The sequence below is a fragment of the Tachypleus tridentatus genome, chromosome 7, assembly GCF_004210375.1.
Source record: "Tachypleus tridentatus isolate NWPU-2018 chromosome 7, ASM421037v1, whole genome shotgun sequence".
NCBI classification, from domain to species: Eukaryota; Metazoa; Arthropoda; class Merostomata; order Xiphosura; family Limulidae; genus Tachypleus; species Tachypleus tridentatus.
In genome coordinates this window covers 175,398,376-175,424,502 of record NC_134831.1, presented here as the reverse complement: position 1 = coordinate 175,424,502, position 26,127 = coordinate 175,398,376, and the positions used below count along the sequence as shown (strand labels likewise).

At 32.6% G+C, this 26,127-nt stretch overlaps 2 protein-coding genes across 8 annotated transcripts in view; one reads left to right on the top strand and one right to left on the bottom strand.

The window, feature by feature from the left end:
• The first annotated feature begins 1,496 nt into the window (after positions 1-1,496).
• Positions 1,497-11,409, top strand: LOC143257318 (uncharacterized). Of its 2 annotated transcripts, XM_076515782.1 has the most exons (3): positions 1,497-2,471; positions 9,240-9,473; positions 11,216-11,409. In XM_076515782.1, exons 1-3 carry the CDS (start codon positions 1,763-1,765, stop codon positions 11,233-11,235), a joined length of 963 nt encoding a protein of 320 aa, XP_076371897.1. In that variant the 5' UTR covers positions 1,497-1,762; the 3' UTR covers positions 11,236-11,409. The 2 variants fall into 2 exon arrangements, with proteins under 2 accessions (XP_076371897.1, XP_076371896.1); XM_076515781.1 differs by lacking the exon at positions 11,216-11,409 and having other exon boundaries at positions 9,240-9,865.
• Positions 11,410-11,535: 126 nt separating this feature from the next.
• LOC143257314 (equilibrative nucleoside transporter 3-like) overlaps positions 11,536-26,127 on the bottom strand; it is a 37,592-nt gene continuing 23,000 nt past the window's right edge. For 4 of the 6 annotated variants that reach the window (XM_076515769.1, XM_076515771.1, XM_076515770.1 and 1 more), the window contains 13 exons: positions 24,727-24,877; positions 22,928-23,009; positions 20,259-20,401; positions 20,020-20,117; positions 18,628-18,678; positions 17,892-17,977; positions 17,010-17,058; positions 16,567-16,664; positions 16,224-16,319; positions 15,694-15,802; positions 14,755-14,840; positions 13,276-13,472; positions 11,536-12,738 (listed from right to left, as the gene is read on the bottom strand). In XM_076515769.1, coding sequence (XP_076371884.1) covers positions 12,600-12,738; positions 13,276-13,472; positions 14,755-14,840; positions 15,694-15,802; positions 16,224-16,319; positions 16,567-16,664; positions 17,010-17,058; positions 17,892-17,977; positions 18,628-18,678; positions 20,020-20,117; positions 20,259-20,401; positions 22,928-23,009; positions 24,727-24,877 — 1,385 coding nt within the window. In that variant the 3' untranslated portion in view covers positions 11,536-12,599. The remainder of the gene's footprint in view (positions 12,739-13,275; positions 13,473-14,754; positions 14,841-15,693; positions 15,803-16,223; positions 16,320-16,566; positions 16,665-17,009; positions 17,059-17,891; positions 17,978-18,627; positions 18,679-20,019; positions 20,118-20,258; positions 20,402-22,927; positions 23,010-24,726; positions 24,878-26,127) is intronic. The other 2 variants (XR_013031782.1, XM_076515773.1) reach the window with 2 other exon arrangements.

Here is a 26,127-nt window from a genome sequence, read left to right as displayed (position 1 = left end):
TTGTGAAGGTTAAAGCTTGCATACCCAAAGCTCTGAGAATTATTGGGTCAGTTAAAACTATCACTGATGATGAGTGGAAAACATTAGACAACCTTGTTGATGCTCTGAAACCTGTCCAAATCGTGCTGAAAAATCTTTGCTCTGAAGCAAACAACTTGCTAAAAGCTGAAAATTCAGTTCATTTTTTATTGTCTAAACTCAAAAGCCAAGAAAATTTCGTAGCTGAACAATTGTATAAGCATCTTTTAGACAGATACACTGCCAGGCGACAAAGGGATGCTGTTTCACTTCTTTGTTACCTTCACAACCCTGAGTTAATAAGTCAATCAGGATATGACTTCGTTTATTGCACAAAAGGAAATATAAAAGAAATTGGAGAGCATACATTTGAAAGATTGCATAACATGCAGGAGAAAAAGGCAGAGGATAAAGACCAGTCAGTTGAGCCTGAAAATGAAGCTAAAAATGAAGAGGACTCAGCTGTCTCGCTTTATAAGGAGTATATGGAGGCTATGAACTCTTTCGACAAGGGACTGGAGGGAGTTGATTAAAAAAGATAACTATGAAGGATGAGCTGAAATCATATAAAGCAACTGGGACAAGAAGTGAGAATGTCCTTAAGTTATACCATGACATGAAAAGTATACAAGCCACAAGCGTTCAGGCAGAAAGAAGTTTTTCTGCAGCAGGTCTTTTTATTACAAAGATAAGATCAAGTCTCTCCGATGAAACTGTCAATGCTTTGTGTTTCCTAAAGAATCTGTTCAAGAATAAATATTGATTTATTGAGTACTAACATGAATCGACACTAAATAGTTTAAGTTTTTTAACAAGTTCTTTTTTAAAAAACTACAAAATTTATTAAATTTAAAACTTGTCAATATGTTGTAAATCTGTAATCCTGTTAATAGTTGGATTTGGAAGTTAGAACTCTTCTTTTGTTCGTTTACTACATGGCCAATATACATGGGTATTTTTTTGCATCTTTGTAATTTTTGTTTGGTGATATACAGTAAATTTTAATAAAATTCTTATGTTGTAGCTTTGATATATTTATAACACATGCCCATTTTTGACTTAAAAATAGTCATGAGCCATTGTTATTATGTCCACAATAACAGCTGATGCAGTGAAAGTCAGAAAAAAGTAAACCAAAAAAATTACACAAAGATATACTGTAACTGCACTGATTGTTAATGACTTTTTAGATTATCGACATCCTGAGCTTTATTTTGATATATTATACGTTTCTGTGCAAAACGTGATCCATTACAAGAATCGTAGCGGCCGTTTATAAATAATATTGAGAGGTAACGATTAATCGATTATGCAAATTTTTTCCGATTATTAATCGATTATGACTTTACCGATTATGTGCAAGCCCAATTGACAACGCACCCGTTATACCTCTACCTCACAAGCTGGATAGACAACTTTTGTGATTCGCACGTTATAGTTAGCGTAAACCAATTGGTAGTGGAAGTCCATACCTCTATCAACGGTTCTGTGTCTTGCACCAGTAACGCTGTTTTCCCATCTGGGGCAGTGACCGCAAACGACCGCTCGAACGTGAGATTAGATACCAGGTAGGATCTTAGACCACACTTCTTTAGTATGTAGTGATCTAGGTCCAGTATTGTCCGCGTTAAACTAGCGCTCAGACCTCGTCTGTAAGATGGCGTTCCTCCTAAACACAGTGGTGGAAGTCTTCGTGTAGTTGTGGTTCGTAGAAAACAGCCCTCGTGACATGTTTTAAGTCAACATGGACATTCTTCTTGTAATCTCTAACATATCACGTCTAATTATTCTGATCATTGTATATTTACTGAACTTCCAAACACTCATAAAACTGGTTCTTTACCCTCGTTCATGTCTGCACGTGTTGACATCAGGAGCCGTGCTGCTAACAGGTCTGGTGTACCTCGGCAGCTGGACACCTTACGTGGCCTACAGTTTAGCGAATGGTGAATGGCCGGTGCTAGATTCTAGTCGATATTGTCTTCTGCAGTGTTTTATTACGACCGAAGCAGGATTTGTCCTCCTATCTCTACTAGCCGTCCGTTTGCTGTATGGATATCTTATTGTTGTCTACAAACAGCCCCAACTCGGAGCACGTACTGCTAGTTTGGCCACGTGCTTAGCGTGGCTCGTACCACAGCTTCTATATGATGTGTTGGCAGTCTATGGAGAAGACAACGGAACAGACGAGTCCCTGTACTTCCTGGACAGCCTTCTGGTCATACCAAGTAATGGTAACTCCACAAGTGGCTACAAAGTTGGTTTTATGATCTGCCTGCAAACTCTGGGGCAACATTATCTCACTTATTTGAAGTGGCAGTACATGGTGTTAACTCTCCCTCCAGCTCTCGTGATTGTGTACTGTATCTTCAGGCTTCTGATGGCCCCAACCAGACTCGTTTTGACGGAAACTAAAGAACCCCTTCCGCCACCACTTGGGAATTCTTGTTCAGGTACGAGTTCAACTTTTTATATCCATAAAATTGTCAGGAACCTTAATTGACTTGAAAAAGCCTCACGTATCCCTGACATCAGTTACCACACTCCCTATAACAACAAACTTTTCATAAATGCATGAGATTATATGTTAATTCTAATAAAAGAAGGGGTTTTAGGCTTAGAAGCCAAAATAATATGAATTATCTGTGCGACATCCGGATATACAAAAATTCAAATAATAAATTACATTTATTGGCTCGTATAATCAATTGAATAAATGTTGTTGTTATTAAATACAATAGTACGTAATAGTGGGGTATCAACAAGGTTTCCAATTAATTCACGCACCGAAAAACCACCCTGTTGAATTTCTGAACGAGAAACAGACCTACCAAAGTATTGGTTGGGACAGTATAATGCACATATGTAGTAAAAATACGCTAGAATGGTCGATAACATTTCCGTTATAACAACTGAAAAATTCGCAAACACCAACTTTTTCGTCTACCACCTATCTACCTGATCACGTCAGCGTGGCTATCCCCTAGACGGTTCAGACTATCGATACGAGATTCCTCCAGCTTACTTGACTGGTCTGTAGACATCCGCTTTTGATATTCTAATAAATGTATATAGACGATTCTTTTAAATTGATAAACACATCACCCACTTAAATCTCTTAAGCCCAATTAAACCTAACAGATGGCGCTAAATATAGACTGATATAATATAAAAGTAATCAAACGACAGTATTAACAACCATGTATTTTAAAATGAAGTTGACATCCTGCTACAAAAAGAAATTAAACAAGAACTAAAACTACAATCACAAACTTATAAATTTTAATTCCTACTTTCAAAACTCCATAGACATATCTGTAGACTTAACTAAGGATTACATCTGATAAATTATGGGTTTTAATTCTTGTAAACGTTATAGCTGCCAGAGCTTTGACTATACTGAAACTGTATGTATGTTGTATCCATTCCATGGACAAATGAAATTAAAGAAATTAAAATGATAACAGAAAATATGGATCATTGGTTATTTGTGGAATTACAATAACAAATATAGAAAACAAGATAAATGTTGTAATAAAAATTACACAAACAGTAAAGTGATAATAGTTGGATAGATTTTAAAAGTAGGGATTGGAAATCGATAAGTTTTTATTGTTCTTTATAGCAATTCTGCGAATAACCAGCGCCCCTACTTTCTGTTAAGATTTTGTTTTTCCTGTTCAGTATAGTTTCAATGCCCTACTATTTTGCGAAAACACTTAGAGCTACTCTGAACTTGTAGTGGAGAACCATCATGGTTATCTCTCATTTTAAACTGATATTAAAGATGGAAAGAATTTCTTGGGACACTCATGTGTAATTGCATAGTGAAATCAACCCATCAATTCTTTTTTTTCGCCATCATTTCCCCAAAATCCGTTTCAATAGGCCATGTACCACGAATTCACAGTTTGGACAGTAACTACTAGTCCACGCTTGGACCCGTAAAATTACTAATGTTCGCGGTTTAATGACTTTAATTTGTCTCCAGTGACAATATTCAGTTACGGGCTTTCCGTGTGCTTTGTTTTTAATGCCCCGTATGAAACGAATGTTTAAATGATTTCTTGACCTGAACCATGACTTGGGCACTGTGAGACACATTTAGCTCAACACAGTTACAGCCATAAAACTAGTAAATAACGAATAACACAGTCACTTAGCAACACGCTTTCTAGTAGAATAGGGGTAAGTCTGCATACCTGTAATGCTAGAAACCGTATTTCGATACCCGTGGTAGACACAACACAAATACCTCATTGTTTAGCAGTACCGACAGACACCGAACATCTGCCTAACCTGACTGAACGTTTCAGGTTTAAAAGAACTCCTGATTAGCTTAAGTTGTAAATCTTGGGACATTTACTATTCTTGTGTCAGCCTGGCATGGCCAAGTGGATTAAGGCGTTCATTTCGTAAACTGAGGCTCGCGGGTTCGAATCCCGGTCGCACCAAACATGCTCACCCTTTCAGCCGTGGGGCGTTAAAAAGTGACGGTCAATCCCACGATTCATTGGTAAAAGAGTAGCCCAAGAGTTGGCGGTGGGTGGTGATGACTAGTTGCCTTCCCTCTAGTCTTACGCCGCTAAATTAAGGACGGCTAGCGCAGATAGCCCTCGTGTAGCTTTGCGCGAAATTAAAAAAAAAACAAACAATCATTTTTCATACTGAACATGTGCAGGTTTATTGGTCAAAATATTTTCTAGTATTTTTACTACAGAAAAATACAGTTTGTTTGTTTTTATCCCTCAGAATTAACATAACAACTTTGCACTTAGCCACAAGATGTACAACAGTGATAGCATAATAATATTCAATACTTGTTTTCTCCAAGCATGTATTATTTGCTAACGTCAATTTGCTTTTCTCCCCTCATACTTTGTAAATAAAGCTTTCCACCACAACCTTATAAATACACAGCGGAAACAGCTTCCGTTCAGTTCGAATGGTGCAATGTGTAATTTTATATGGGTTAACCACTTAAAGCTGGTTATGTACCGAGTAATGTACAGCAGTGGCGGCGCCCAGGGGGCTTGGGAGCTTGAGCCCCCCAAATAAGCCAAACCCCCCTCAGCTCCCCAATATTGTTACCTACATATATTCATAAAATATGGAAAAAAATCGTCGTTGTTGCCTAACAATTAACATAAAAGAGACACAGATCTGTAGAACTCAACGTCTTCAATAAGACGGAAGTATGTGTCATGCGTCCCATAGCAACGTACTGAATGCACTGAAACTCATGCGCTGTATTGCCGCTCCCTGTGTAATGCCATTCTGTCTTGAGCTTTGACGAAGATTAGACAACCACGTTGATTTAAAGTTACAACAGATCATCAGGGATTTTACTTGATAAACCAAAGGTTTCACAGGTATTTACCCATTAATTTCATTTATCTTTTATTGAAAAGTAAAACTCAGCATGCATGTATATTGTGTATAGGTCAAAACTATGAAGCATTTGGCCAGTGTTGTGTCCTCTGTGAGATCATTTTCCATTGTGTATCAGCCATCCAAAATTGTACTGATGATTGAGGCATACACTTAAAATTGTGGCTTACAATCCAATTAATGTTATACTTATGATTAAATAATAACCTTACATTTTAACTGACCAAATAATATTTCTAAATAATTCTAGAATGAATTTTGAAATTGTCATTGAGCTATTTAGAAGTGCCTAATTTAATGTAATGTAGTAGTTACGTTATTGTAACAGGTGCTTGTCACACTTATGATAATAAGAACAATATCACAATCACAGTTTGACCTGTATGAATAATGTGAACTTATGAAGAAACCAGCCTTTCTGTGAAGGTCAACTGCAATTTAGACATTTTGTTTTGGTGCTACTATGACCATTCAATATCCAGGCCGCGGGTTTGCTTTGTTCGAGCACGCGATTCCCGCCTCGAACGCCTTAAGCGTATGATCACTGAGCCGCTTACCATGGTGTACGCTCTGCGTACGGCTAACGATCGGCTCAGCTCGGTCGAGGTCCAGATTCCAACCGAACGCCACACCCCCACCCGCTCACTCCCATTAGCTGTCCACAGTTTTACAACATGCCCTATTTGTAATAATGAATTATTAATCAGAGTATGAGTTTCCAATGAAAACTGCATTGAAAACGCAGTTCAAAATAGCACACCTTTCTAAAATGTACCTTGGTATTTACATAATTTTAATTTACCATCTATACTTCATTAATAAAACTAAACATAAAAATTTCACACGTGAACGAAAACGTTGTCATGGCACCCTGATCAAGCATATGACCCTGACATTAACAGGTCATTCAGTAAACGTTGCCTTACCTGACTCTGTGAAGTGTTACTGGCATGTTATACGGTTCTTTGTTTTAAATTCTGTATGAATTTGTGCGTATGCAAGCGCTAAATAAATATATGTGTGAACATTTCACTTATACACATAGCACTATTAGTTTCCTACAGAAAACTAATAGGATTGTTTCTGTATTACAGCAATTAACAACAAGGACTTTGAAGAATATTTACTGAGGAACAGATTGAAGGAGTGTAATGACACTTGTTTCTATGATCTCAAATACCAACACATTTAATATGAACATCTTTGATCTTTTTAAACTGTTGGAAGTTAGATTATTGTGCCAATATTAAAGGTTTTTAACTTTTCAATACGCACCATTTAGGCCTCAGGAGAGAAAACTTCATGAACCTTATTAACGGCAAAACCATTTTAGTCAATAACGGAACCACCCAAGATTGGTTGGTTGTTTGTAGAATTTTCGTGCAAAACTACTCGAGATGTATCAGCTCTAACTGTGCCTAATTTAGAAATGATAGACTAGATAGAAGATAATCTAGTCGACACTACCTTCACTTTGTTAACGAATAGTGGAATATACTGCAGTAAAACCTGTCTATTGCGGAATCGCACGGGACCGAGTAAAATTTCTGGTTTAAGCAGGTTTTCTAGCTTAGGCATAGTGAACATGCATTTCCTTAATTATATATAATTTTTGAGCGGAACGTTATCCTTGCTTGACTCAGGGAAGTCAGACGTTTGTGAATAAAGTTATTATACTGTTTATGCTATATTTATTAGAATAAGAACAAAAATACACGTTCAAAATATACATAAATACACAAATTCTTAATCAAATTTATTTGAAGAAAGTGTTCAATTTCAATTGTTTCGTTTTTATAAAGGGTTTTCTCATGCAGTTAAAAGAGAACACCAATTCTACGGCCTTTTCATGAAGTTCATTTTCTCCCTTCATTTTTGCATACAATTTGAAAGTGTTAATATAACTTAACACTTGTGATGAAGTAGGAATTTATATTTCCTCACTATCTTTTCTATTTTGTTCATCTTCTGAATCTCTCACACTGTTACCATCTCGCGATTCTATTATAGATTTTAAATAAATTTCATCAGTTTCTGTTAAAACATTCTTGTAAACGTTCACAAAACTTTCCACGTTAACAGAATCATCTGCATCAGTCTTCTCAATCAGTGTTTATATTACACTAGAATCATCATAACAAACAACTTTTAAAACAATGAGGGTATTAAGTAGCTTTTTTTAAAAAATAAGCGTATTAAGTACATTTTCCCTAAATTTTAAAATTGGGGAAGATAGGAATTTATTTTTCGTGAGAATCATTTAAAGTGTAGAAGTTTGCACTTAAAAGAGAATGAATCTAATTTAACTGCAAAAATAATGACGGAAGAAAAAAGAACAGAATACATTTAACCAACACTTACTGTAACAAAACGTTCGAGAATTTATTAATATTTGAAGAAATTATTAATTAAACAAGAATTTATTAATATTTAATCAAAAACATTTTTTCCGCCTTACTCAGGTTCTACTCCTACTTGTTGATATGCGAGTTGGATGAAAGATAGTTTTCCATCCTCATTACGCAGGTTCCGCCATATAGAGGGCCTTTTATAAGAGAAATCTTAAGAAAATGCTGCAAATTTTTTATATTTCCGGCTTGTAGAGGTATCCATCCTATTATGCTGTTTCCGGCTTGAACAGGTTTCACTTTATTACATTTTAACGCCCCCACGAGAGCTCCAAAGATGCGCAACTTGAAACTTCTTAGTATGAGATATTTCTCAAGTTTTTTGTAAAATAATGCTAATTCATTGGATTTTGATAGCACGTGCTTTAAAATATCAGTCTACAAATTGTCTGAAGAATCTACTTGTATTAACTGTGATACACGATACACGAGAAATAATATCGATTTGTCAGTTAATAGCTGATATCACCTTTCCATGTAGAAGGTTAGCTTTCTTCCATGATAATTTGATTCCTAATCATTAAACGCTAAATCTCATTAATAAAATTATTTTACATTATGACGTTTAACGTAACAAGTTTTTACCAATGTATAATTTTAAATTCTCTCTGGTTTAACAATTAATTAATTACAATTTCTCTACTTTCGTTACCAGTTTCATTAACAAGAAAAAAATCACTTCATCAGACTTCGCTTCTGTTTCTATTGTGTAATAACTTCTAAACCCTCTTATTGCTTCTATTTTCTCTTGTGTAATAACTCTTGAACTTATTATGAGCTTTATTGTTAGACACATTTTCGTGCCAGCGATGTCCAAAATAATTTCTTAATGATTCGATAATAACCCTTGTGCAGTCACTAAAATGTTAGTAAATGAATACTTATAGGATTGGTATTGGTGTGGGCAGTTGTAGGCCTTTGAAATATTCAATCCTTCAACGAACAGTGTCTTTATTTGAATAGTTTCATTTGAGTTTACAGTAAAATGTAATAAAAACAATGCTTGTAAGATAAAATATTAACATATGTCATTACTTCAAAACTGACGTAACAGTTTCCAGTTCGGTGTTTGTTCTTAGGACCTCTATCTTGTATCCATCACAGAGATCAAATTTCGAACTCCACAGAGTTCAATCATCAGTTCATTTTTAGAAATTTATCTTTTAAAAAAAATATTCTAGACCACAGTTACTCACTAGATGGCCCTGTTTACAAATCTTACATAAGATGACATTACCTGAATTAGGAATCAAAGCGTATCTCGTAGAACCTCTGTAATACTAGACCTGGTGGGACTGCAGTGAAAATATGCTGCTTGAAATAGTATTTTATTATTATCGAAATATTAATTACTGCTAAGTCTAAGTAGTTGATTGTTCTGTTAATCTCCTCTGATACAATAATATTTGTGGTCATTTTCAGGTCCTTGCAATCGACTAGAAAAACAAACCTGTGGTCCAGAGTGTCGGAATGAAGTATTTATTGACGTGGCTCTCTATTACAATTTTATCTGGTTGACACTTCTACGTCCTCTAACTATACTCTACGTTTTGTACAACCACAATAAAGAGGAAGAATTGGTCTACTATGTGGATCTGGGGAGCCACCTGGTGTTATCATTTACAACTGTATTCTCTCCATTTTCTGCCATGAAAGGTAGTAAACCGTATTTTAGTTTTGTATCGTAAAATCTTCCTTTATTTTATTATATTAAATATACAGTTCTTACAACGACATGGGAATTATAAGCTACTTACTTCAACAGAAAATTTCAAATGTATGAGAAACGCCAAAAAAAAAAAAAAAAAAAATTTGAATTGTTTAAACTCGTTGCAATTTTGAAGTGTGTGATAAAATATTCATTAAATTTGTCTTAATGGGCATTATTGTTGGGAATATGTCTTGTGAAAACGTTTTTTTATAAATATCTAATAAATGTTTAGGGTTAATAATATCCGGTTTTAGTGTTTTCCAATATTCAGAGAAATGTGAATATATAAGAAACAAATAAAAATAAATAAAAAACAACAAGCTTAACAGATGCCGTTTTGTTTTTATGAAAAGATATTTCGAAATTCTGTTATTTATTTACATGATTCTTCAACAAATGTTTTACGAATATTAGTTTATGTGACATAATAGGCAAACGCAAATAGGTGAACTTACCAAACGCATTTTTGGTGGCGTTTTTTTTTTTTTTAATAGATGTACGTTTGGTCCTGTGAACATAGAAAACGTTTCTCCACAATTATAGGTTTGGGTCGGTGAACTTATGTTTCTTTATATTTGTAAGTTTGGGTTAGGTGAACTCACCAAACGCATTTCTTTATAGATGTACATTCGTTTTGAGAACTTACCAAATCTTTCTTTACATACGCACATGCGGTCCAGTGCTTTTTGTCTATCTTTATACATCTGATTTGGTCAGTTTATTAAATGTCTTTATAATTTACGTTATATCCGTTCATCCTACTAGTGTCAACTGTTGGTCGAATTTAGTAAGGTGTGTTCACTTGTCATTCATAAGGTACAAAATACAGGGAAGTTCAGGTCCACCAACACAAGACCAGGGATATTTCCCTGTCCCATTTCTTACCATGGGGATACGTAAGTGTATTAAAAACGAGTATTGATGTATAAAATCACTTGTACGTTGTACCTGTTTAAATACTAATCTTTCAGCCCTGAGAAAATTAATTTAGAATATCACACGTCACAACAGTAGTTCAAACAAAATAAGGAAGTAATTATGATGGTAGCGACACATGCTCTGTTCCTAGTTTGAAGAAATATGTTCTTAACTTCTAATTAAGGACCTTAAAACGTACTTTATGAATAATTTAATTCTTAGTATTACAAACATTACTGTTCACCGACATATCAAGTGGCATTCTAGTACCTTAAAATCATGTAAGGTATAAATGCAGCCCCAACAAGCTTTATTTTAACTAGAACAGTGATCTGAATGTTCATCCCATTATGTAACTCTCTAAAGAACATGCCAGGTTTGGTGACAACCTGTATAAAGTTTTATCAGTTTATAAGCAGACATAAAACACAGGGGACCTTGGATGTGACATAAGTAAACAACGGCACGAACAATTTCAAAATAAGATCAACAGAAATGTGGAAACAGTTCTATTACAAACAATATCCTTTCCCAGGAAAATATATGTGTCATGTTACGTTCTGCCCAACCCCACTAATCTTCAACATTTTTACACAAAACTTATTTACATGGGATAAACAAAAATCTGCCTGATGGCTGTGTTCCTCTTAGTATTATTATGAATAAGAGACATTTCACAGGTCACAATAACCTTTTAGTGTTCTGTTAAATGTTAGGTTGATCTATATTCACACACATTATTGTGTACAAGGATTCTTTGTTATCACAGTGACATCTAGCCATCATTAGGATTACACTATCTTCTTAGTGGACACGGTAATATACCAATCAGAATTGGACAGATTGGTTAACAAGTCGAACAACTACCTGATCAGCACAATGGTTAACAAATCAGAGAACTAACTGATAAGTATATTGGTGACTGTTAGACAACCAGTACAGACTCACAGCCATAACAGAACCAAACACCAGCTGCTAATTATTCAGGTTGTTCTATGTGTCAAATAAATATCTTAATAAGATTGTGTTTCTCTTGTTTTAAATTTTCTACATTTCTCAAAATTATGAATACATATCACAACAACTTCATTTTTATACCTTTTGTAACAACTTTATTTTGCTATCTATTTTAACAATTTCTTTTGCATTATTTAATACTCTGACATGTGCAACTTAGAAATCTAGACATATATATCTAAACAAAATAAAACTACACTTGGTAATAATTAAATGTCTGCTTGAAACATGAACATAAAATTTAAAAATCATCAGAGATTCAAAGTTTCTTATCGGAAGTGGAGTTAAATGTTGAAATTTACTCCGTAATAACAATCAGTAACTCAAGTTAAAGGTTTAACAATGAGGTTTCTTCCCCAGAACCTTTTATAAAACTAGCCATTAAAACAGACACAAACAAGAGTGTAATGTTAAAGTTTCTAGGTTCTACACTCAGTCAATCAGCAATATATCAACAAATCAAACAGAAATTTTAAAAACATTCCTAATATTAAAACTAAATAATTCAAGTTTACATATAACAGAACACTTTGTTCATTACCACAGTGATACAAGTTATTCTATCATGGCTACAGAGAATTACTTGTCTCTAAAAATATATTAAAATACAAAATATTTTAGTATCAAACATTTCTATGACAACACACTGCTTGATGCGTGTTCAGAGGTGATAGTTTTGTTAATACAAGATGGAGTTCTTTCAACAAAATTACGAATACAAAAAACATGTTTAATATCAACAATATTTAATTTTAAATACTTTAAAAAACTTAACAAGTCACCAGTCATGTCACACAATTAATTCCTCAATCATTAAAATACTTAATTTCTAAAATGATAAATATGTTTACGTGACTTAAAAACTCAGCTACAACAATGTGCATCTTTTCTAACCACACCAGAAACCATAGTTTTTAGTGACTATGACATAAATTATCACTGGTACTAACATAACAGATAACAAACAATTCTATTAACTAGTTACTGGAGAAGATAAACAAATTAGGTATTGAAACAAAATATTAAACAAAAGATTGAGACTCAAACCTCAATATGAAGAGACTTTGTTCTAAATCTTTTGATGTTTCTAAACAAGTGACAAATTAAATTATTTAGTTTGATGTGAGAGGTGACCGTCAATGACGTTTTTGAAAAATAGAACTCTCCACCAACCAAGATATAAAAAATGAGAAGTTAACACCAGAGAAGATCCCCAGGATGAGGAAGAAGGCTCCCATCATTCCAGCTACAGAAGCATATTGTATTTCAACACATCTGAAAATATAATGAGAAACAGCTCTTTGTTCATTTAACATTATGGTAATACTTAATACCTACATTTGTTTAAACTATTACAATTTATTTGATGGATAAAATACTAAACACTTCAAAATAAATCTTAGAACAAGTGTTCTACTGTATCATTAATACTTTATTTATTCTCTTTAACAAACTCTACAGTGTCAAGGAACTGTGGTTCCTTTTAATTTACAGTAACACTGTAAACAACAGTTTACATGGTAAGTAGGTGTGGACATATTACAACTTTGTCTCTACAGTAAGAGTGTAGACTACAGCTCACCATGTAACTAAGTATGAACACATAACTTTCAAGTCTCTACAGTAAGGGTGTAGACTACAGCTTATCTTGTTGCTACATATGGATTAATATCTGGGGTCTAGAATGAGAGATTAGACTACAATGTATTTACTTCATTTGTGTGTAAGGGTAGTCAGTTATGGCATAAAGAGGAATAGGCTATGCTTTCATAGCTTGATATGAAAGATTTCTTGAGGCAAGGGGTTTCTTACCTGGGAACATACATCATTGCTAAGCTACCGTAATAACCATTACTCAGTCCATGCAGTATCGATATGATAATGTAGGCCCAATCACTAGTGATGAGAACTGGATAGACTCGTTTGTCAGGCTTATAGTTACACATCATAAAGAGTGGAATGAATAGTATTCTTGACACCACAGGGATCCACAAGAACCGTGGACCAGGCTACAAAGAAACACAATGAAACATCAACTATTAATTTTTCAGGTTCCAACAGGGAGAACTAAGTGTGCATGTCACTCCCCCCCCCCCATGGAGTTGTAACTGAAAATTAACTAAACAACTTTATTATTTATGTAGGTCAACAACTTTGACCTAAAAACAGTTTATAATGGATATTTTAGTGCAAGTTTCAATTTATTAATTTTATATAAACTATCAATCTTTTCTTTCTTGTATTAAAGGATTATTCTTGCTGTGACATGCCCATTTTAGGATTTCTTTCTACCTCTGTATGTCTGGGTCCATAACAAACTGTGCACTTATATATTTATATATATTCCTAAGCGACATTTATATCTCTGTATGATCTGAATTTGTACATCTGTCGCTTCCAAGATTCTTACTTTAATTGAATATTAAGCCATAAATTCCCATGCTGTATTACAACCTGTCTTTGAAAGAATGTCTAGACTTCCGACATTTCTATTGGTTACTTTTATAATATGAAACTACATACTGTAATTCTGAATACATGTCACATATGTGCAGTTTGCTATTTCTATTGGTTATGTTTTTTAAACATAACAAAATCACTGGCACTTACAATTTTTTAAAACTCAAACTACCATTAAATTTAATTAATTATGAAGTAATTCAGGCACCTAACTGGAAACACAGGTTCAAGGAGGTGATTAGTTTATTAATTGTGACACTTGATTAATTGAGAGAAATGACAATAAGTCATAACAGCAATATTTTGATTACTTCAATGGTTAGAATAATCAAAAACAGTAACAAATAGAAACATTAATTTTGACTAGTTCATAATATTCTGTGACATTAACAGGTGTAGCTGAGACTCATTAACTGACCAGCTCAAGTTAACTAACATAAACTATTATTTCTTTACACATAAGAGGCTTAAAGCTTTTTGTTTGTTTGTTCGTTTTGAATTTTGCGCAAAGCTACATGAGGGTTATCTGTGCTAGCAGTCCATAATTTAGCAGTGGGAAGGGCAGCTAGTTATCACCACCCATCGTCAACTCTTGGGCTACTCTTTTACCAACAAATAGTGGGACTGCCTGTAACATTATAACACCCCCATGGCTGAAAGGGCAAGCATGTTTGGTGTGATGGGAATTCAAACCCCTGGCCTCGGATTATGAGTCGAGTGCCTTAACCCACCTGGTCATGCTGGGCCAGGCTTAAAATAAAACATTCACAACTCACATCAAGTACAAAAATGTTATAGTAACTGCTAAACAAGTTCAGAAGTTACACTTACCCAAACCACCCAGTTTGGAATAATGTTACCAATCATGGCAAACAAGTTGAAACACAAGAAGCAACAAACAGGAATAAAATATGTGGCTGTAATATAAAAAAAAAAAGATAGAAAGTACACTTACATTTTTTTTTCCATAAAACATCATTTTTTACAAATTGTAAAGTACAACATCACTAACTTGTATTGTAAAGATAGCCAGTGTGGTTATTAAAATAAAGTACAGTACCACCATTCTCTACAAGTACATGAACACCTCAGGAGCTACTACATGAAAAGCATTATGAAGTACAGATTTATACATACTTTATTAAGAAATATTCAGACTAATTCAGAATTTAAAAGCAGTACTTACAGCAATAATAGAGTTAGAGTAAAGAAAACATTATCAAAAACAAGTTTCAAATAGAGCTAAGGTACTACAACCTAGTGGTTTAATTTCTAACTCAATTAAGCAATCAGAATCATATCTTGTAAAACACTATTTGTTCTTATCCACAAAGCTACACAATGGGCTCTCTATGCATTACCAATCATGGGTGAAACACTGAAAGGAACATGACCAAATATAGTTTTTATGTGTGTGTTAAAAATCTATTATTTAATGTAACTAATATAGATCAACAAAACTATAAAGTAACTAATACAGATGAACAACAATAAAGTAACTAATAACTAAGATTAATAAAACTAATTTTGATGTTTTGAATACATACTTCATATTTTTAAACTTGACTATCAAGTGTCTGTTGTAACTATGATCTGACAAGTCATAACAAATTACCTGTTATTTTCTGTTTTAACTGTAACTGGACAAGTCATAATAAATTACCTGTTATCTTCTATAAATATGTTAACAGTTTTAAACAGTTTTGTTTAAAAACAGATCTTTCTGATTTTCATTCTAGCCATTGTATTAAAATAAAAATATCTACTTACAAGATATAACAAAGTCTGAATCAACAGCAAAGATGCTGCCTTGTACAGCAGGAAAGTTTGTCAGTGTAATGAAGAAAACAAAGAATACATTGAAACACTGTCTCCACGTCTGAAATTATAAAATATGTTATTGTTATCAAACTTATTTTTCTAAGCTTTTATAACATTATTAACAAAATTTAACAAATGTTTAGGAATGATAAGACCTAGATATTTAAAGTTTTAATTACTTGAAATAACTGAACTTTTATTACTCAAGTTTTATATTCCTCAAATAATTTTAATTTCAAGAAAAAGAAATACTTCAAATTCAGTCTTTGATTACTATATTATAACTACAGTCTTGGGTGTGGAATGAAAAGACAGAGCAAACCTTTTTCTATAAAGGAAAATTTTAACGTGATATTTACTTCATAGTGCTTCTAACAAGATGGTTAATATAGAACAAGTTAGTAAACAAAATACACAGCAATAACATCACTGGAATGAACAGTTTCTGATTCTCGAGCTCTGATCTACAATCTTCATACTTTCTTAAATATTTTCCAGTACAGGGGTCGTCTGGAAGTAATCTTGCTTTCTTCTTGGGCTTGCTGAGAGATCCTGTCATGGTATCTATAGAAACGCTGGAAAGACATTAAGACATGAAGACATGAAAAGCACACAGAAAGTATTGAAAAAAACAAAGTAGATCTCACAATTTAAACTCGCTGAGAAAAGCTTTCAATTAGAGGTTGAAATCTAAATAAATAACAGAACAGATTTAGTTTAATATGTATCTTAATATCATGCTAACACTTGAAGCACATCTTCACATTGAATAAACACTTGAAACATACCTTAAGATGAAGTTAACACTAGAAACACACTCACAGTTAAAGGAAGAGCGAAATAAGTATCCAACGCCACCAGGAGCACAAAGATAGCTGTAATGAAGTAGTAGATGGCAGCAGTTCTCGGGTTTTGGGAGGCTGATAACAGATGTACAAACACAAATATATGTCAGGTATATGTTCTTCACTTTAAACATCAACTTCATGAAAATAATGAAATAGTTTTCAGATTTTATACTTTTAATTAAAAAAATACAAATATTTCATTCACTATTACTTGTTGACTCTTGAAAAAATAAATATATTAAGATCTGGAGTTAAACTGGAATTGAATAAATTCCATTTTTCATATCTAATTTAAGATTCTTCACACATACGCACAATTAGATAACGAAACACAGTAATAGGTAACTGTTAACGTTCATCACACACATACGTACAGTAAGATAATGAAACACAGGAACAGGTAATTGAGGAACGAACCTGCAATAGACAATATGCTGATCAGGGAAGTAATGGTTCCACTGATATTCTGCAAATAAAAAGGAAACATCAGTACCGTCTACAAGGATTACTTTAATACACTCTCAAATCCCAATAACTAGCTAAGTTTATGCTATACACTTGTTACAGGATAATTCAAATTGTCTTTCTTTCTTAAAATATTTAAAACAGAAATATTTCATGTTTTGCATGCTAGTCAGGTTACCAAACAAAAACACAGTGGAAGTTATTTCATAAACTAATGTTTAAAATAGTGATCTTAGTTTTTATACAATCAAGTATTGTATATGTATTAGTGGTAGGACTAATATTTAACAAATGTTAGTGGTAATTATGATCGTACGTCAGATCTACATAACAAATGTCCAACAAAACACAGAAATCACTGATTTTCTTCCTTAATGATACCATTAAGATATTTATGGTTCTTGAGACGTAATCTATAATAGATATCTTCAAATAAACTATAAAAATAATAAACAGTGTTCTTTTAGGAAAGTTTAAGTGTTAGAGCTACAAGCTAATAATCAAAAGATTCTAAGTTTAAGACCTGTTCCTGTTAGTTAAATCTCTCATCGGAAGTATGTAATTATTTCTACTGGTAATTAATCATGAAGACATTAATACATTCTAGGAATCTCTCCATGATGTATCCCCTACAAGATAAAAACCAAACACTGTCTACACAACCACAGACCTGAAGATTCGTGAAAGTTTATTGAAATATTGTTTACAATAACAAGCTTTGTAGAAGATTTTCTGTCAAAAAGTTAATCCAATCTAATTTGAAATTAAATGTTTTTCAAAGGCTTCATATCACTGCACAACTCTGCTTTTTACACTCTTTCAGATCTTGCTTACCGAACCCAAAACTACAGCATTCAAAAACTTCATCGGCAACTTAGCAGCTACACCGTACACACAGTTCTGGTAAACACCATTAGCCACTGAAAGAGCAAAATTGTTGTTTTCTATATATATATATTAAAATAAGAACAAATACAATCACATATTTCTTTCCCAAAAAACTATTGTAGGTAATATGTTTACTTATAATTACTTTCTCACAAAAAAAATTCTTCAAACTGCAAAGAATTTATGTTAAAACTATACAAAACCCAGTTTAAATCAATGATTTAGCATTAATTCACCTCTTAAAAATCAAGTGTAACACTAAACAATAACAGAAGTACATTAAGACAAGACTTAGCTTTGGGTTAACTGAACTATTTCACTTACAGAAATACATTGAGATAAGAAGTCTTAGTTATGGGTTAACTGAATTATTTCACTTACAGAAGAACTTTATTAAAGGAAGTTTCTCATCATACTATCATTAATATTAGTGTACAAACTGATTCAAGTATTTTGTTTAATGAAAGAAAATGAAATGTAGGCATTTCTTTGTAAAGTAAACAAGATTTTTTTAACTCTCAAAATTACATAAATAAGGTGTTTAAAATTAAAATATACCTTAAAAGAAAGTAGATTTATAAGTAAACTAAGATACTGTGCATTATAATGAATTATTATATTTCAAATAAATTATAAACTTTAATTATTTCACTGAAACAAGTACGTTTGCTCTGATACTTACTATTTAAAATTACTACAGAGACCATGGTAATGTAGAAAAATGCTTCTGGCCCTAAAGATGACAAAAGAATATAATTATTTCTAGAAGGTATTTACCATTCTACTTGGCAAAGGTAAACAAACTCATAATGTACAATTCTGAACTTAAAAATGGATAGATATGTGAAAATAATGGAATATAGAACTACTTAGAAGTACTTTTTATCAAGTAACAGAGTAAAATATAAAAAAAGGCTTAATACTGATTTCACTTCATTATTAGTCATATTTAACAGTGAAATTTAATGAAAAGTTAAGGAACCTGTTTTCAATTTTTCATTTTCTCTGCGATGATGTATTAAATGTTCTTGACAGATCCACACAAACTACTTCCATCGTTTAATTTACAGATTAATACAAAACTGATTAACTAATAAGTAAATGCTTAGTTTAATCAAACAACCTTGTACTGTGAGCTAATTAAGTCTGTACCATTTTGTAAGTCATACTATCAGAAAGTTTCAGACAATTAAGAAATTACCATCACTATTATGGGATGACTGACTGATAACTCTTTAGGTGCCATTCCTTATGTATGAATGATCCAGATACATTTATATTATGATATAATACTAAGCTAAACACAGAGATTTTATCTACTTTCTAGCTGTTTATGTGATGATGGAAATAGAGGGTAATTTAGTCATGTAACTGAAATTCTGACCAGGTTCATTGTGTACGTACATCTATCTGAATGTACGCATACATCATTGTTTTGTTTTCAACAGTGTGTATTATAGTTCTATATTTATTTCATGAACCTGTTCTACAAGTAAGTAGACCAGTTTGGTTCACAATGTATATTGTGATAGTATAATGTGCATAATAAAAAATCTGTATGTCTATTTCTGTTTTCATAAATGTTGCTACACTACAGTGTTTACTGAGATGGCTACAAGAATAAATATGTAAAGAACAAAGGAACACCAAAACAATCAACAAACTTTACATAAAACTCAAGCTGTAGTTAAAGTTTTAAAAAAACTGGAAAGGTATGTTTAGTTACTGTATTTAATATGTTATTTGGCTCAAACAAACTTGCTATATGAAAATAAGTTGGATAAAAAAAACTTCTGACCATGACATCAGAAATACACGAGAAGCAAAAAAACTTGAAAACTGCACAAAATGGGAGAAGAACAAAAAATATTGTTTAATTATAAGATTTGCTTACAACAAAGTTGTTAGTTCTTTACTTTTACATTTAACGTAAAAACCAGTGCTAACTTTGACACTTCAAAGTTTACTTTTAAAAATACAAAGCTTTATACAAGAGGTTAAAACTCAAATTGTGACCATGTAGGTTAACATTGTAACAGTCAACAATCAAAAAGATATTCAAAAACCTACTTACAACCAGAAGTATCTAATACAGCCAAAATTACTGTTAGAATGAACACAAAGATGGCCACAATGATGCTTATGGTGATGCGTTTTGTAAGGTTTCCTCCACTAACAAGAAAAAAAAAAAAAAGTTTATTTACAGTTATATGTAAAGATAAAAAAAAACGTTTGTATTGTGTGAATTGTTTTTTTTTTCAAAGCATTGGCAATGTATATATCTATTAAAGTTCGTTTTACTAATACACTTACCCAATAGGGAGAAATAGATTAAGCCCATTAAAGAGAACATTGGGAACTTGTGCTGCTACACCAAGATAAGACAAGAAATTGTCTTGATACTGAGAAGCTTTTACGTCATTCTGACTGACATTCAACTTAAGATCTACAAAATACTGAAAAAATAAAATACATTTAATAAGTAACTCTTACTGAAAAACACTAAACTATTAATGACTGTAATAGTGTAATGAACTAATTGTTTTTAAAATTTCACACAGTTACTAAATGGCCATCTATTCTAATATCCTTAATTTAGAATTGATAAACTAGAGGTATGGTAGAGACTAGAGAAGACTGAGATTAGAGGTCAGGTATTAAGTTATCCAGAAGTAAATGTCAAAATTCTCGCAATAACATTTAGAAGATGAACTAACTCAAGTTTAATCCAACATTTGCCTGCTGTTCCAACTCTACTCACAGTAAGTTTTATAACCCCCAAGACAGCTTGGACAAGAAGGACTTGCATCTGATTTTCCTCTACAACTTCAAACTTGTACAAAAAGCTACCAAAACTACACAGAACATTAACCAAGCATTCAGCCATAGATCTTTTACTGAATGTACAGTTCATCATTGGTTCCAATGGTTTTGACATGGATACGAAAGTCTTGAAGATCACAAAGGTTGTGGAAGGAAGCCATCCTTATATGAAAACATATTAAAGGGAACCAGCTGAGACAGACTCTCACACAAGAGTATGTGAGCTTGCAGAAAAGCTAGGCACAAACATATCAAGAATTGCTAACCACCTGAATATGATTGAAAAGACGAAAAAGTTGGATAAGTGGGTTTCACATAGCTGACTGAAGATCGACAAAATCGTCATTATGAGACCTGTCAAGGATGACGCTCCAAAAATTGAACAAATTGGAAATCGAGGTTCTGTCACACCCACCTTATTCCCCAGACTTTTCCCCAACAGATTTTCATTTTTTCAAGCATTTTGATCACTTTTGAACAATAAATGATTTCAAAGCCAGACAGCTGCAGAAGAAGCTTTCAGGGAGTTCATTGACCATAGAAACTGATTTCTACAGCAGGGGCAAAAACAGCATCTTCACATGTTGGCAAAACTGTGTTGAAGCAAATGGTGATTACTTTGACTAAAGCATGTTTTATAACAATGGTTTATACTTTTCCAAACTTCACAGTTCAAAAACTACATTTATTTCTGGACAACATAATGGATAACTGACATCAAGATTAACAACACTAGAACTACTCTTCACCAATTAAAAGTTAGATTGGCTGTAACCTTATAAAGCTCCTACAGCTGAAAGGGTAATGGACATTTCTAACCTTCAACCCACAAATTAAAATTCAAGCTCTCTAACCACCAGGCAAATGTCAATGTGAAGGATGATTTTATCATCACTGAAAAGAGAAGGTTAAGTAAATGTTTTTGTTTTTTTCTAAAAATATTTATGATAAAACTAGAGTTCCATAGAATGAAGAGTTTAGAGCTAATAATAAAACTTAGTTGATCACAGACAGTTTAGAAATTACAAAATGTACATCATCAAAATAACAGAAGGAAATCAATGGTCAGATCTTACAAAAAATGGTTAAAACTGATTACTGTCTGTTAGTCGCACAATGCTTTTTAAAATTACAGATAGGTTTAATACAGCAACACTAGGCTAACAAGAAGAACAATGAACCCAGTGGTTTTAGAAAAACTTACTGGAACTTTATTGAATAAAAATTGAATTCTTCCAAATTTTTAATCTCTAGAATATTTTGTCTTTAATGTAGTAAATAGAATACAAAGATCAAACAGATGTGTGTGGTTTGAGTTTGTTTCAGAATTTCCAAGCAAAGCTACACAAGAGATATCTGTGGATAGCCATACCTAACAAAGGAATGCAGCTATTCTACAGTAACCAACTGTTTAATTGAATATTGGCTTTTGACCACCAGTGTGCAGCAAACCAATGGGTCAAAAGTTAAAAATACACTTTACAGTAATAGGAGACAAACCATAAACTCTTAGATTCACTGTCTAGACATACTAGCCACTGGGACAGATAGTTGGATTCACTGTCCAGGCATGCTAGTCACCAGGATAAGTCACATAGTTTCAGTTTTAGTTAAACTATTTAATAAAACTTTGTGAGTTTTCCAAGCTATATAGAATTCACCAATGAAGCCTAAGTCAAAAGCTTTATTATCAAATATTTCTACTTAAATACGTACATACATATGTTTGATATTTAAACATTCTGACATGGAATTAGTGTTCTCCCTAGTTCATACACAATATGTTTATATCAGGAAAGAATAAAATATTTACTTTTGACATACAAATTCAGAACCACTTCTAAACAACCAAATTCATTCCATACAAATGGGAATGCAATTAAAGTTCTAATACCTTTGAGCCATCTTGGGAATACATATTACTTCAAGTGGGTTTCTCATCATCACAAAATGGGAGTACACTTACATTGCAACACAGTATTCTGTTACAGCTACTATGACTATATTTTGAAATAAAATTATTAACACAAGTGAATTAACTCTTAAGGAAAACTTGTACGTTCAGGGACGACTTGAGATTGTTATAAGCACTTTTAGTGAATCTGACAAATTAACTTCTGTATATGTTCATGAATCAAAATTTGAAACACAAAACTTACTGGTTTAGCAGTGATGAACATGTTCCATGGCATGAGTATGCCAATCCCATGTAACATTAAAATAATGTACACCAAATTTAATCTGAAAAACAAATAAGAAACTGAGAAATTAGAAAATTCATAAAAAATAACATTTTTTTATTGTTTTTTTTTTTTTTTTTTTATTGTGTTTGGTCTAAAGTGCACAAAATGCCAGAAAAAAGCACCTAATAATAACCACCAAATGTCAGCACTTTCAATGTGTAAGTAATAGCCAAAAGCTATTTAGTATACCAGTTTCAGAACTGGCTAGTGATTCCCATGTATCAGTTTATATAGCTAACCAACACTTAACCTTTGGTTCCATTTATACCTGTTTTTTCTAATAATTCATTTCACTTAACACTTAAAAGGTATATAACGTTACTCACTTATTTCTATAACTTCTGATTCAGCCTCACTGAACAATTACTAGAATTGGACTGTATTAAAAAAATGTTTAAAGTGAAACAATTAGAATCAATCCAACCTGTTGTTCAGAGTGGTTATTAACCATCACTCAGCTAAACTACAGAAATGCATTTTTTTCACTACTTTGTTGGCAGTTTCTTTTAACATTATCAATGATATTTCTAGGAATTTGCATTAGGGACAGGAGCCATTTTTAAAACTTTCTTGAAGGTATTAATTGAATATGCAGTCAAAAGCTGTATTAAACTATGGCTCTACTTTAGAATACAGCATAAGTAACTACCATAGGTAAATGTATTAAACATGTATTATTTTTACTTGATTGTATACATCATCTAATAAAATTACTACAATGTACAAAAAAAAAAAAAAAGCCATGCATTTGTCAAAAATTCTCTATTTATTATGCAGATTGTACACAAAACACAGATAGACACTGCTTGTATCTATAAACCTACAGATTAACATCTCAAACACATTTCTCATAACACTAGTTATAATTATCTCTGCCACCAAAATTGAACTTTATAATGTTTTCAACCCTCTATATATATATATATGTCTGTCTGTCTGTGCGTGCATATATATATATATATATATATATACTGCACTGCAGCGTCAACACCAGAGTTTCATCCCCAAACTCTTTCATATCTCATCATATCGTAACAAGATGTTTGATGTCTTGATAAACCAGTCCATCATCTGAAGAACAAGTCACAAGGTGTCACCCCTGGAATATCCACAGTTTTTCACTGAGTATACATCAAGCATTGAATACAAAAGATTGGACAGAAACTTAAGTTACAACTTGTTTTGTCTTGTGGAACAGGCAGGTTGAAAAAGTTTAGACAGAAGTCTGACAACTATATTTTTGTCAGTGCATTACTTATGTTGATTAAGTTATTAAAAAATAAATAAAATTTACCACAAAGACACCATACACAACTACCTACCTATGTTTTCTTAAGTGGTATAAGCCACTATATTACAATCCCTAAGAACTCCAAGAAGGATAACATTTTAACAATTTTGTAATTAAATCTACTTTATATTGTTTACATTTACAGAAAAATTCTGACAAAAGCATACATCATTATTCAAGTTAATATTTCATTTCTCACACCCACTGAATCAGACTTAGAAGAAATGTGAAATAACTAATGAACAAACACCTTTTAGTTTCAGTATGAACTAATTTCTACAGTTAGAGTGACATTAAACACATAAGGGCATTGTTGCAAATACCCTTTAAGTTGGACCAAGTTTCTGAAATATTTGTTACACAGTTGCCTAAACTTCAAGTGTTGAACAGACTGAATTAGTAATACAATTATTAACCAGCTTACCTATCCCTAGGTTCTTTTTCAGGGGCACCTTCTCTGTAGCAACCATTCCTAAAGTTCAGTTCATCATTTGGAATATTTCTAGATTCCCAACTTGGAGTGAGCTTAACTGGACCAGGAGCAAGAAGTGTCTCATGTTCCATCATGTCACAGTCTAGGAGAAAATTAGATATTTTTATTCAATGACATAACATGATTAGACACCCAAATGACCAAAAAAAATTTTTAATTTTTCAATAAGAAAGATATGTTAGAGAACATTCTGTCAAGATACATTTGCTCAAATACAATGTGAAGTAAACTAATAACAATATTTTAATAAACATAACTAAAAATACTGTTTTCTATTTATTTACTTAACTTACATGTTAGAAAAGTTTAGTAACAGCAAAAATACAGGCATTTTCAAAGCCTCTTTTAACTTTAAATCTATTCTTAATCAACTAAATCATAAAGCCTTAATGGTCAGTTTTGATGTAATCTCCCTTTTCACAGAAGTCCCAAAAATTGAAGCCTGCAAGATAGGCTTAGAACTTTATATCCAAAACAACCCATTGATACACACCCCCAGCAAACAATTAGCAACCCCTACAGAATTCACTACCACCAAAACTAACTTTATGTTCAATAACCAAAACCACCTATAAATAAATGGACGAAGTATGGGTAATCCTGTGTCACTAGTTCTATCCAACATTTTTATGACACATTGAATCTCAAGCGATCAATTCGGTCTTACACCCACCACTATACTGGTACAGGCATGTTGATGATACAACTGCTGGATTCACATCTACAGAATACATAGTTTTTTCAAACAACGTTAACTCTGTGCACCTTAACATTAAGTTCACCTGTGAAAGGAAAAAAAACTAACCAAACAGCATTTCATAACCTCAAGATCACAAGAACCAATACACAATTAAAAACAAATCCACAAAAAAATTCACCCATACTTAGGGCTCAGCACACGAAACAAAACAAAAACTCGACATATTAAGAAACCAAATAAACACAGCCACAAAACTATGTTCACCTGATAAAATTAACGATGAAATCAACACTTCATCAACATCAACAAATTTCCTCCAAAAACAACTGAAAAAATTATTCGCACCACCTTGACCAACAAACAAACAATAATAAACCCCAATATACAACACCAGAAAACTTTACACTGCTGCATACCATGTTCCCGACTTAAGCGAAAAATAACCAACATTTGGAAAAAACATAACAAAATATAATATTCCAGTAACCACCAAATTTATTCAAAAACCAGATACGTAACTAAAGTCTATATTATGTAAAAACTGCACTGAGAAACACAACATCAACACAATTTATAAAATACAACGCAACAACTGCCACGACTTCTATATTTGAGAAACAATCAGAAAAACG